Here is a 13,719-nt window from a genome sequence, read left to right as displayed (position 1 = left end):
GTGCCATACAGAATAGTCAATGCAGCCTTCTGACTGATCCCACCTCCATATTAACACTTTCAGCCAATCAGATCCCACAGACCATCCAGCCAGCACCTCTGGCTGCTGTGGCCAGCTCCTATTACAGTCCCTGTAATGCCCAACTAAACTGTTTAGACTATTACAGGTATTTATCATTTAGCCTTTTTACCAACCCAATATATAATAGGTTATTTAGAACACATTTACACAATTGAAAAGGAATTAAAGATTGGTTACTTCATCCCCCATTTTCCATGTTCTATTTGTGTGAGTTGACACTGCCCTGAGAGGTGCCATAAACTATTAGACCCTTCACAGCTGGAATGTTGGCCAACAGCCAACCCCCCAGCAAGGAAGTGGCCTGGCATTTACGACCTCCTAGGCCCTCCTTAACTCACCAATTGCTGTAATTCTCTCTTCTTTGGGAACACACCTAGACACCATAATCTATATATATTTTCTTCCCCAATATCTGAGAATACATCTCGCACACCCATAATTAACCAAACAACCTTTATCACACCCTTTGGCCGCTGGCGCTACACGAGGGCGCCACAGGGTTTCCTGTCATCAGGGGATGGCTACAACCGCCGTTTTGATGCTGTCCTCTCAGACTATGAGCGCAAAGAACGTTGTGTGGATGACACTGTCCACTACGACACCGACCTAGAGCAGCACTGGTGGAGGACCATTGACTTTCTGACACGTGTCGGCCGCTCTGGCATTGTGTTGAACCCAGATAAGTTCCAGTTTGCGTTGAGGGACGTTGATTTTGCTGGCTTCAGGGTGTCGGACGCTACCATCGAACCACTCCCCAAGTACTTGGATGCTATCCGGGACTTCCCTGCCCAAGAATCTACGACGGATATAAGGAGCTGGTTCGGCCTTGTCAACCAGGTGGGTAACTATGCCCAGTTGCGCGACACGATGGCTCCATTCAAGCCGTTCCTCAGCCCACGTTGTAAGTTCTCGTGGACGCCTGAACTGGAGGAAGCATTCCAGTCGTCCAAACGTGCCATTGTTGAGGCGATCCGTGAGGGTGTGGAGATCTACGACATGCAGAAGCGCACCTGCCTCCGTCCCGACTGGTCCAGGCGTGGTGTCGGTTACTTCCTGCTCCAACAGCATTGCAGCTGCGCCTCAGGCGTACCAGACTGTTGCCCTGGAGGATGGAGGATCACCCTCGCCGGTTCACGCTTCCTGTCCCCAGCGGAGCAACGCTATGCGGCCATTGAGGGAGAGGCCCTGGCCGTGGCCTGGGGTCTGGAGCAAACACGATACTTTACGCAGGGGTGTGACAACCTTGTTGTTGTTACCGACCATAAGCCCCTGGTGAAGATTTTCGGCGACCGCACACTGGATGAGATAACGAACTCACGCCTGTTCAGGCTCAAGCAGCGTACCCTCCCGTGGCGCTTCGACATTGTGCACTTGCCAGGCAAGAGCAACCATGCTGCTGATGCGACCTCCAGACATCCTTCCCCTTCGGGTTCAGCAGACGGCCTCTCACTGGGGTTGCCGGGCATGCCTGACGACGTGGAGTCCGCACATATGGCTTCTATCCGCAACGATGCACAAGAGCTCGGGGCCATCTCCTGGTCCCTCCTTGCACGAGAAACAGCGGCTGATGCGTGCCTCGGCCGCCTTCTGTACTTGATCGAGCGTGAGGATGGAGTCGACGTGGACGACCCCGCACTGGCGAGTCTGTCACCGGTCTGTGAGTCTGTCTACGCACAGGATGGCGTCCTACTATATTGTGACCGCGTCGTGGTCCCTCCGTCTCTTCGTGACAGGGTCCTTCGGAATCTCCATGCCGCCCACCAGGGGATCTCGGCGATGGAACAGTACGCCCGTGCCATAGTCTACTGGCCTGGAATGTCGGAGGACATCCGTGCTACCAGGTACGGGTGTGCGGACTGTAACCGCAATGCACCGTCGCAAGCGGCCACGCCCCCTGTGCCGTCCTCACCGCCGTCCACCCCATTCGAGGCGGTGTTTGCTGACTTTTTTGACTATGGAGGCCGCCATTATCTGGTTGTCGGGGATCGACTTTCAGGCTGGGTGGAGGTCCTGTGCTCTACAGCAGGCACTGATTTGGGTGGCTCAGCCGGCCTAGTTCGCCACCTCCGTGCATTCTTCGGCACCTTTGGTGTACCGGTGGAACTTTCTAGCGATGGTGGCCCGGAGTTTGTGGCTGGCCAGACACAGGAATTCCTCCGCTTGTGGGACGTCCGCCATCGTGTGTCCTCTGTTGCTTTCCCGCAGTCGAACGGGAGAGCGGATTTTGCGGTGAAGACTGCGAAGCGCCTCCTGATGTCCAACACTGGCCCGACTGGCAGTCTCGATCATGACCGCTTTCTGCGCGCCATGATACAGCTGCGCAACGCACCTGACCCGGACTGCAACCTCTCACCGGCGCAGATTGTTTATGGTCACCCCCTTCGTGGCTCGCTTGCCTTCGTCGACAGGCTTGAGAAGTTCTCGGACCCTCGTATCCGGCCGCTCTGGCGCCAGGCGTGGGCAGCGAAGGAGGATGCCCTTCGGACCCGGATGTCCCGTACCACTGAGTCTCTGAGGACTCACTCGAGATCACTCCGCCCGTTGGCGCTTGGTGAGAGGGTGTTCCTTCAGAATCAGCAAGGCCCGAGCCCTAACAAGTGGGACAGGTCGGGGGTGGTGGTGGAGTTGCTTGAGCACGATCAGTATCGGGTTAAGGTGGATGGATCAGGGCGGTTGACTTTGCGCAACCGGCGCTTCCTCCGTGGCTACACCCCAGCCACCCCTTGTGCCCTACAGCAGCCTGCGGCGCAGTTGCCGCCGCCCGTGGCCTTGGATCGCCAGCATCTGCCTGTCCGCCCGGTCCCGGTGACGCCGCAGGGGGTCGTTCAGCAGTCAGGGGATGGACCCTGTGACGTGGGTTTGGGCTTCTCCCTTCCGGCACCGTCTGATGAGGCAGCCTCTGGCCTTGGGTCCCAGGGCGACCCCGTTCCCTCTGCCCTTGGGTCCCAGGGCGACACCGTTCCCTCTGGCATAGTCCCGGGCACGTATCTTCCGGTGTCACGGTCGCCGCCGTCTCCGCCCCTGTCTGTGCGGCCATGCCGCACTAGGAAGCCACCTAGGCACTACGTGCCGGAGACTGGCCGTTGGACGCTTTACTGAGTCCTTTAACCTATTTCAGTTCATAGCTTTCCGGACTGGGGGGATGAAGGGTTCTCTGCCATCCACTGGGGGCAGTAGCTCTTTAGCTTACCTGTTATGTAGAGTGAAGAAGAGAGCCATTTTGTTTGTTGTCAGTTTCATGTTCACCTTGAGAGATGCATGATGTGTTGGTTGGACATTCTTCACTTACTAACTGTAAGTTTGTTTATGTTATGCTTATGTATGGAACTATGGTGTAGTTTTTGCCTCTTTATTTTGTTTACACTCTTATGTGAGTAATTGTTTGCTTCTATACATTTTCATGTGATAATTAGCCTGCTTATTTTAGTTAATGTTTTATATGATTGTTTGTTTGTACTGCAGGGCTTCTTCATCTTTGTCATTAAAGAAACTATTTGACATTGAGGAGTGTATTTCTTCACACATGACGTCGGTGGGAGAGGACATATTGTGTGTTTTGGACAAACAGCAGCAGAGTGGTGGTGCTGATGTTTGTTGTGTGAAGCTTGATGTCAGAGTGTTTGTGTTGGAGCGCCTCAGTTTGGCTGCTCAGGTCATGTGCAACCTCTTCCAGACAGAGATGGAGACACTAGAAACTCTGCTGGAGAAACAAAACAAAGTGCTGGACATTGATGTTGATATGGACATCGATCTACACACTGCAGGTATGTAGAGACACACACACACACACACACACCACCAAACTACATACTGCAGGTTAGTAAACTCTGAACAACACCAGCTTAGCTACAGGTAGCATTAAGCTAGCTGAACTGAACTACATTTCCCAGTAGCTGTGTGTGTGTGTGCGTGTGCGTGTGCGCGCGCGTGTGCGCGCGCGTGCGTGCGCTGGACCTAATATTGCCTATCATTTTTTTTATTAAACCCCTCTGGCATCTCTCTGTCGTATGGCCGACTTGGTACTGTAGCTTAGGAGATATTGCTAATGTTATTTTAAAGGCTTAAAAATACATCTATCAGGAAAAGAGACATTGAGAGAGCTTTACAACAGAAAGCCAACTATTAGGGGACTAACTATATTAGGGCATTTGAACATTGATGCCTGTCAGTCACATTAGGCCCGGACTGGACGGTCTGGCAATGCTGGCATTTGCCAGAAGGGCCGCATGCTTAAAAAAAAGAAACAAACAAACAAAACAAAAAACACCGGCCTGCTGCCGGCCCCAGTCCACTCTGTCCATAATCTCATAGGGGGGTTGAATTAAGTGATTGTGACATTGGTGGAGGAGTGGTGGAGCCTCTGTTCCCCCTCGGCCGCTGAAGTGGTTTGCTCCGTTTTACTCTGACGTATGATAATTCAAAAAAGGCTGGCGCGGTGAAGAAAATTAACAGGTGACACAGCGGAAGAAAAAGTGACATTATGGATAAAAAAAGCCGGTAAAGGCCAAGAAAAGAGTGTTGTTGTCGGCGACGAAACTGCAGAGGAGCCGGCTAGCACTAGCAGCACCGCTGCTTCGGAGGATCATCACGGTGGTGGTGACCACCGTGCATTATTATCCCCGAGGACCCCGAGCCCGAGGACTTGGACCGGGGGAGGAGAGTCTGAGTCAGGACGAGAATAATAATGTTACGGCTAAGGCTGAAGTGATTGAAAAAGAAGCAGGTAGGCGGCCTAATGTTAGTGAAGTTGTCTGATCATAATTACGTAGAAGCTGTTGTGTGAATACGCAGTGCAATGTTGGTGTGTGCGTTACAGTGTTTGTTTTTGGCTGCTGCTGTGCCATGCTCTTGCCGCTTTGTCTGCGTGCGAAAGAGTAACTATTCCGTTTGCCTTATTTATAGGCTATTTGATGATGATGCGTAAAGCCATGCTCAGTGGGAGTATGGTGCCTGGCTGACTGGATTAAGTCAGCAGTTGTTGTTTTTTTTCTCTGTAGAGTATGAAACTGTAGTATTAATGAGTACAAGTAGATGATTTGATTATAGATAACTGAGCGCTATGATATTAAAATGGACTGAGCTGTGATTGCGCCGTACTGCGCAAAATGGAGCCGGCCAGCGGCCACTGGCCTATAAATTCATATCATGCCTGTTGGTGAAATATAAATATCTAAAATGGTTCAGTAATAATTAGCATAGGTTATTATTAACGGGAAACATCTAATACTATTTTAAATTTGTCTAGTAAGTTAGTAACTAATCAGAAGCAGCAATCATGCAGAGCTATATCAATCAGATTATATACGCTAACTAAGCCTTAAACGCAATATTCAAAATACAATTAACTAGTAACTAACACAATGATATGTTTCATTTTATATACATTTAGAACACTATTTACACTGTTATTTAAACCGTAAAACTATTTGTCCAAAAGTAATGGGAAATGTCAACATTTTTGTGCGTGGTTTTGACATAATGATGTCATGACCATCACAGATGCCAGGGCCGATTTTCTTAGCCAATCCGTGCCTGAGTCACAATGTGGGACAGGGTCTCATTTCGTGGGACGCTTGAAAAGTCTTGTAAATGAGGGACTGTCCCACGCAAAGGGAGACATCTGGTCTCCGTTCTGTGCTCACCGTTTCCATGTGAATCCTGAAATCTACATGATTCTCACTGTTCTATTATAGCAGCTGGGTTTACTTTTGTATCATTGCTGTCGGGCAGAGAAACCTTGTATCTCCATAATTCAGAAGGAGCGAGTGCATTCTCCGGCACCGGTGATCAGACGCAGCACTGCCGGGGGGATGGGCGGCACCTGCCCCGGGAAGGTGGGGGGATTAGTGGAGTTCCGCGGTAGTGTTGGTTCGTTTCACGGCCGACGCCGCAACTGCCGACAACAGTCGCGGCTCCCGATATGCGTTGCCAGTTAAAAATCACCTGTGTCTTCCTTGTGAGGTTAGTGTCTCGGGTAGGTTGTCGGACTGCTGCCGCCGGTGCCAGAAAATGCACTCTCTCTCACATAATTTAACCTTTGATGTTTTTTTGTAAATTAATGTCCTAATCATCATTCTACAGTGTCACCTGTGATGTATCGATGAGGCGGACAACGACTGTATGTTCATTATTATGATGAAAAATCACATTAATATATGACAAAAGTAACCAAAATAGCCGATCTACAAGCTTTTCATTTTTATTTTTCATTTCATTTTCATTTTCTGAAAAGTAACAGTTTTGGACATAAGAGGTTTCCACCTCACAGCAACAATATTATACCTACTTGTGTAATATCTATTTCAGGATCATTAATCTGTTAATAAACTGATTCAGGCTGTTTCAAATATGCAATGAAAAAATACTGCTTGCTAGATGTTCTTTCATTTTGTTCTTTCATTTTTCATTTAATTGAATTTAGTCTGGTTCAGTTTTATACAGGAGGTGTTTATAAAGTTTAATATGATAAATTATAATCCTTTCATGACACATGAACAGCGGCAACTGTGTTGTATTATTGTAAACTTGCTTGCTGTGGTGGTTATTCATACATTTCATGTCACTCATTGGTGTTTGCAAATCACCTGCCCAGTCAACATCAGTCACTTGACGTGACGACCATGATAAAAGGGAGGCTGTCACATACTAACTACTATCACCTGTTGAAGGCCGTTCACGGCCGAAACGTTGTGTCTTAATTGATGGTGTTTTAACACAATAAAACACTACTGGAGCAAAGCCTGTGTGCGGACCACTTCTTCACTACATGAACAGTGGCAGCCTTTTTATGAAAGTTGTTAATATCACATCAAATTCCTTATTAAAGTATTTATTGTATTCCTTTATTCCAGACCAGTGTGTGGAGTCCTGTCTGCAGGTGAAGATCAGTTCTCCAGCCAAGGCTGTTTCTATTAAACGGGAACCTGAAGACCACCTTAAACAGGAACCTGAAGACCACCTGGATCATAGTAAGTTTAAATCATTCTGTCTTTATTTGTTTTATTGGTGAAAGTGGGTAGTACTGAGAGTGTAAAGATGAACCGATACGACCCGGTTATCGATTTTAACATTAACAATGTGACTACATTGATCATATTATGAATGGGACGACGGTTCGGCAGTAAAAGTATGAATGGGTTCACTGAAGCTTTGCAGTTAATTCTACTTCAGTATTAACTAACCTGCTGAAGAAGACTCACTGACCTAACATTCAGCTTGTCTCACATCTTCTATGAGAACACTACAATGTAAACAAAAGGCCATACAGCACAGAGCACAGTCAGTGCACCATCATCAAAGTTTAATTTAGGAAAATGTGGCCATAGAGTAATCTGTTGATACTTTTTCCAGCCACTACTCCGCACTGAGGTACAAGATTCAAACCTTTTATAGAGTCTCTTTGTATTTTTTCCTCGACTTTCTGCACATTCTTGTGTGTAAAGAGGAGGTCTCACCTGAAGAGGAGAGTAGCTCCAGTCTGGTCCAGGAGGAACCACAACCTCCACAGATTAAAGACCAACAAGAGGAGCTACTTCAAAGACCAGAAGAGACTGGTGGGTCAATGACTGTTTTCAAATACGCAATAAAAAACTAAATAACTAAATTAACTAAATACTGCTTAAATAAATACTTTTACATTTTGAAATACATTTTGAGTTGGGCTGTCAAATGATTAAACATTTTAACCAGATGAATCTCAGTTTAAAAATCTATTAATCACGATTAATCAGCATTCAAACTATGTCCAAGATTATGCCATGTTTTACAAGCTCACGATACCACACATGTTGAGCAGCTTGTAGATCGGGTATTTGTGTTACTTTTTGACTTTTTTTTCAATATAATTTTTATTTTCACCTTGTGTTTACATACTATAGATAGATAGATTTGTCATTGTTTGCACGAAACAATGAAAGTTGAGTTCAGAGCTTCACCACTGGCATACAAATAAACACACTGTAATAAATAATTCACAAAGTGCAATAGTGCTAGTGCAACGTACTAGTGCAGTGTAATAACAATAGAGTTCAGCAATGCAAAGTCCAAAGTTCAATGCATAGTCCAAGTCCAGTACAGTACACTTGGTCAGGGATGGGGGGAGCGGGGGGGCAGGTTGTTCATTAAGCAGCCTGACAGCTTGTGGGTAGCTAGGCTGTTGGTCAGTCTGCTGGTTCTGGACCAGATAGATCGGTATCGCCTACCAGAGGGCAGACGTTGGAAAAGATTGTGTGCTGGGTGGAACTAGTCCTGTAGGATGTCATTTGCACGGCGTAGGCTGCGGGAGGTGAAGACTGTGGAGATCTCTGGGAGACTGGTCCCAATGATCCTGAAAGAAAAGGCGTTGCTGTGCCTTCCCCACAGCAGAGGTGATGGTGGTCCTCCAGGACAGGTCGTCGGCCACAGTCACGCCCAGAAACTTAACACATAATTTGCGGACCACGTATCCATACGTTTCTAGGGCTTTTTTATTGAATACTTTCAACACATGGACACATGCATGTTTCCTTCTTCATACTACGAACTAACAAACGAACCACAGTATCGAGGGACCGCCATGACAACAGACAGTGGGCGGGTTACAGGACTTCAGTTGGGGATCACCATGCAGAGCCGTCATAATCGGCGATCGCTCGGACGTGTGATTGTAACGCTTTTTTATTCATTATAATTGCAGTGATAAGACCGCAATGAACGCGTCGGGGACGTCATCGACCCGGTTGTAATGTATAACGAACTTTTCCGCATCCTAAACCGTGGTGTTGTGTTCTGTGGAAGCCCTTTTTTTCCTTGTCGAGTTGTCATCTTGTCGACATCACAGCCTGGTTTTGCTCACCGTTCGGGCGGCCCCCGAACGGTGAGCGATCTACAAGGAGATCTCCTTGTAGATCGCTCACCGTTCGACGGCCCCCGAACGGTGAGCGATCTACAAGGAGATGGTGAAGCTTTTTTCCATCGCTCCTACGGGGGAGCGATGAAAAGTTCACCGGGGGTGTCCAGAGAGGGGCTAGCTGCATGTCCAGACATGTTTCCCTATAGCTTGCAAACCAACATCAGCTAATGACAACGCGTTTCACCGTTATACTATAGTTCTGAACCGAACGGTGGAATGGGACTTTTTGTAGCCTACGGATCAAGACTTTGCTGCCTATGACCCCCCATGTTACTGCGATCAAGACAATGAAAGCAGATCTGTGAGATAGATTAGGCGAGGTGCTCATCATCATCATCATCATCATCGGTCTGTGGTGCCAACATTATCAGTGGCTTTTACTAAAAGCCACTGATAATGTGGGCACAGACCAAACTGTAATAAAAAGGTGACTTTCTGCCTCAGTCCATATATAGCAAGCTGTATTGAATAAGTAGAGAACAGAATATGGGACAGTTGCACCGCTCACTTCACAGGGGGGTGATTTTTATTATTATTACAGTCGAAGTTTTTTTTCTTATGAAAGCAGAGAGTCTTCTGTTTCATACGGTATATAGTATTTATATGTCGCTATAGGCCTTATTTTGCGAATCTTGAGGAGTTCAGGTCCATGTCTTCTCTGAAGTTATCTCTGGTGGGCGCAAGCTGCAATCAATAACCAATTCGTACATGAGACAAACTGTACATGGGATCAATGTGTACCGTTTTCCTCGTAAAAGTACACATTCAGGGCTTTCATTCGGTGTATAGGATGTATAGCATATTTATTGTGTTCCTTTTTATATCTGCCTGTCAATGTCTCTGACTTTAAACCATCCATAACTCTTCTTGCTGTTCAAGATAACCACTTCCAAGCAAAAGCAGGTGTTGCAAAAAGGTCAATATCTCCAGAATGGAAGATGGTAAAATCAAAATGTCTTTTTTAAATTGAAGTGGACAAGTTCAGCTTTCTTTTGATGTATGTGTGTGATTCTCGCTATAGGAGAACATTTTGCTGTGGGCCCCGAAAAATGTCCTTCCTTCAATGTTAAGCCTATAGCACCAGAAGAACAGGCCTGGCTGGATTCTGTAGCAGCCAATGTGTTTAAAGTTAGAAACCCTCTCCACCTCCTCATTTCCGATGGAGAATGGCTGAGATGTCCGGAGACCTGCAGAAATCAATGTTGTTACCGTTGTGGACATTGCCTGCCAATATAAATGTGTGTGGGACACTGATGTGGAGGCTGGGCGGCAGAGATGCTGCTACTCTGGCATATCTATTTCAGGATCATTAATCTGTTATCAAGCTGATTGGCTGTTTCAATTATGCAATGAAAAAATACTGCTTTAGTTTCTAGATGGGCTTTCATTTTGTTCTTTTGTGTCCCTGACTCCCTGGCTGGGTCTGTCTGTCCGTCCAAGCACGGAAATAACGTTATAGCGTTTGTTTACTACCAAGTGTCACTGTTGTGCAGCCTAACACACACACACACACACCAGGGAGGGCGGCTTGTACAGTACTACAGCACAAGTACAGTACAGTACAGCGCCACTCTGTTTAAATCACTCAGTCCTTATTTGTTTTATTGGTGAAAGTGGGTCGGTACTGAGAGTGTAAAGATGAACCGATATGAATCGGTTATCGATTTTAGCATTAACAATGTGAATGCGTTGATGCATTAACCCCTGCTTTGATCAAATTGTATTATGAATGGGATGCCGGTTCGGCAGTAAAAGTATTAATGGGTTCACGTAAGCTTTGCAGTTAATTCTACTTCTGTACCAGTAAGACGCCTGAGGGCGAGAAGCGACCTCAGGTCACGTGCACCTGGGTGACGGCAGACTGCTGGGCGAGCGCTGTCGCTTTGGCATGGGGGGTAAGATCTTAATTTTCGGGCCTGTTAAGAACTCTAGTTTCCGCTGTCTGCCGTGCACGGCTGCACTAATAACTTTGGGGCAGGCCCGTCTAGAGTTTAAATGGACAGGTATCGGTCAAAAGGGAGACATTGAAGAGGAAGGATGGATGTAGGATCAACATATGGCATGTCAGAACAGGTCCGCTCCATATATGGAGATCTTAGGGTTTGAGGTCAGATGTAGAGTTGCTGGCCAATATTGATGACATCAGGGATCTCCATTTACAGTATGGGCTTAATATTGATGAAATCAGGGATCTCATCCCTGATGATGTCATGTGATGTCACATGCTCCATTCCTGATGATGTCACGTGATGTCACACGCTCTCCCACCCCTACCACCATATATGGTGCCGACACACCAACTGATGGGAAATGTGCGATTCCATAGTTAACAACTAACCTGCTGGAGAAGACCTAACATTCAACTCGTCTCACATCTTCTATGAGAACGCTATAATGTAAACAAACAGCCATACAGCACAGAGCGCAGTCAGCGCACCATCAATGTTCAATTTTGGAAAATGTGGCCAAAGAGTAATCTGTTGATTATTTTTCCAGCCACTACTCCGCATTGAGGGATAAGATTCAAACCTTTTATAGAGTCTCTTTGTATTTTTTCCTAGTCTTTCTGCACGTTCCTGTGTGTAAAGAGGAGGTTCCACCTGAAGAGGAGAGGAGCTCCAGTCTGGTCCAGGAGGAAGCACAACCTCCACAGATTAAAGAGGAACAAGAGAAGCTACTTCAAAGACAAGAAGAGGCTGGTGGGTCAATGACTGTTGACATTTTTCAAATAGGCAAAGAAAAATACTGCTTAAAGAAATACTTCTTTAATTTTGAAATACATTTTGAGTAGGGCTGTCAAATGATTAAACATTTTAATCGGATGCATCTTAGTTTACAATGTATTAATCATGATTAATCGGCATTCAAACTCTGTCCAATATTTTACCATGTTTTACAAGCTCACAATGCCACACGTTTTGAGCAGCTTGTAGATTGGCTATTTGTGTTACTTTTTGACTTTTCTTTCCCTTTTACAAATTCAATATACAATTTATTTTCAGCTGATGTTCACATCAGGATGGGGATAATTATTTTAGCACTCGAACAACTAGTGACTGCTCCTTTATACTGAACAAGACAATAGACTTGGTAAAGTTTGATTTGAATATGTAGTATAATGGCACCACAGGGAGAGGTCTACAGTATATAGAGAGATGGCCTCCAAAAGACATTCAACAATGTCATGTCATGAACAGCCAGAGATGGACCAGAGACATGGACTGTTTAGTGCAAGGATGCAACCTGTAGTAAAATTGTACAAGATAGGTATGTAGTGTTTTATTTACTGTGGTTTAAACCTGTAGTAAAGTTGAATACAATTTACAATTTAGCAGACACTCTTAATCCAGAGTAATTTACAGCAAGAACAGAACATGGTAATACATCAAATGAAATCAAGAATCATACGCCTGTAAGGTTGTCGAGGCTAGGGCAAGTGCTAATGCAAGTGCTACGGACTGAAGATGGAGTCTGAAGGGGTGGCTATGGCGGAAGATTGCGAGTGAGTCTGGAGTTCTGATTGCAATGGGAAGTGCATTCCATAGTTTTAGTTTGTTTGTTTTTTATTTTTAGATATTTTTTGGGGCTTTTCTGCCTCTATTGATAGATTTACAGTAGGTAGACAGAAAACGGGGAGAGAGATGGGCAGATAAGACACACAGTAAAGTTTGTCGGGATCGGGACTCGAACCCGCAACGATTACCAGCCAAGGTGCCTGGACCGCTAAGACGGCCCAGGCCCGTTTTGGAGCCAGAAGGGAGAAGAGTTTGGGACGTGTGGAGCGCTGTCCCGGCATTTTTAGTGAATGTACTTCAAGAACGCAAGCCCCCCAAAAAACATGCTCACTCTGGGTGTGGTAGGTTACTTAACACTAGCATGCCTGATTTAAAATCTCTACTAGTAAGACGGCTAACGGTCGGGCTGACCGTGTTTTTCATGTGATTTGATTGGCCATTATCTCCCCCACTCGTCTAATGTTCTTCACACCTCCCTGCACCCGTTGACGGCTTGCCATTGTCTTCTAAATGTTGCATAATTCAAGGCAGCAGTTTCAACTGACAGGACAACTCACGTTATTTTTTCTTTTTCATTTCAGTTTACCAAACTATAATTATAGTGACGATGTGAGCGCTATATATTCAATATAGCGCTCACATCGTCACTATAATTAATTACCCTTGCGCAGCAAACACTGTCTGACTTTGTATTGAGACAATAAAATAGGCTAACACACGTTATTGTAACAGCCAGAGCCAGGCACACACAGAGAAATACAACATTAGCGTTATATATTGTCATTTTTATATAGAGGGGAAACATTATAGGGAGGGAGGTCTATCGCGTTGGAATGATTCATGTCATTGATGTCATTTTTACACTGTTCGTTTAGCGTGCCCTCCGAAAAATAAAGTCAAACAATGTTTGTTTGTTTCTCCCGAAAAAGTTTTTTTGTGAAGGCGAAGCCTTGCCTAGCCTTACAGACCCGCTGCCTATGATCGATGTAATTTATATATATTTGATTGATTGTGCCAGCAGAGAGGTCCGTAGCAGAATTTTTATAGCAGCACGGTTTATATATACACCATAGGATAGAACAAGTCATGTGACGCATCGCCGCCACAAATAGTGCTACAGCGTTATCTAAAATGCACTTCCGCATACCTCACCGGCAGTTACTTGGATCCATGAACATATTCTCTCCCTCCCCTTGAGAGAGGGAGAGAGAGAAAAAAAGAGAGACGTGATGC

At 45.9% G+C, this 13,719-nt stretch overlaps 1 protein-coding gene across 1 annotated transcript; it reads left to right on the top strand.

Moving 5' to 3' along the window:
• Window positions 1-3,604: 3,604 nt before the first annotated feature.
• Window positions 3,605-11,670, top strand: LOC306918207 (uncharacterized protein; the record flags this gene model as incomplete). Its single annotated transcript, XM_079531084.1, has 4 exons — window positions 3,605-3,845; window positions 6,933-7,049; window positions 7,524-7,634; window positions 11,560-11,670. Coding segments are annotated over 4 exons (580 nt in total), but the record flags the coding sequence as incomplete, so codon positions are not given.
• Window positions 11,671-13,719: the final 2,049 nt, after the last annotated feature.

This window comes from Electrona antarctica, assembly GCF_951216825.1.
Source record: "Electrona antarctica genome assembly, contig: scaffold_204, whole genome shotgun sequence".
Lineage (NCBI taxonomy): Eukaryota > Metazoa > Chordata > Actinopteri > Myctophiformes > Myctophidae > Electrona > Electrona antarctica.
This window is presented reverse-complemented; position numbering and strand designations above follow the sequence as displayed.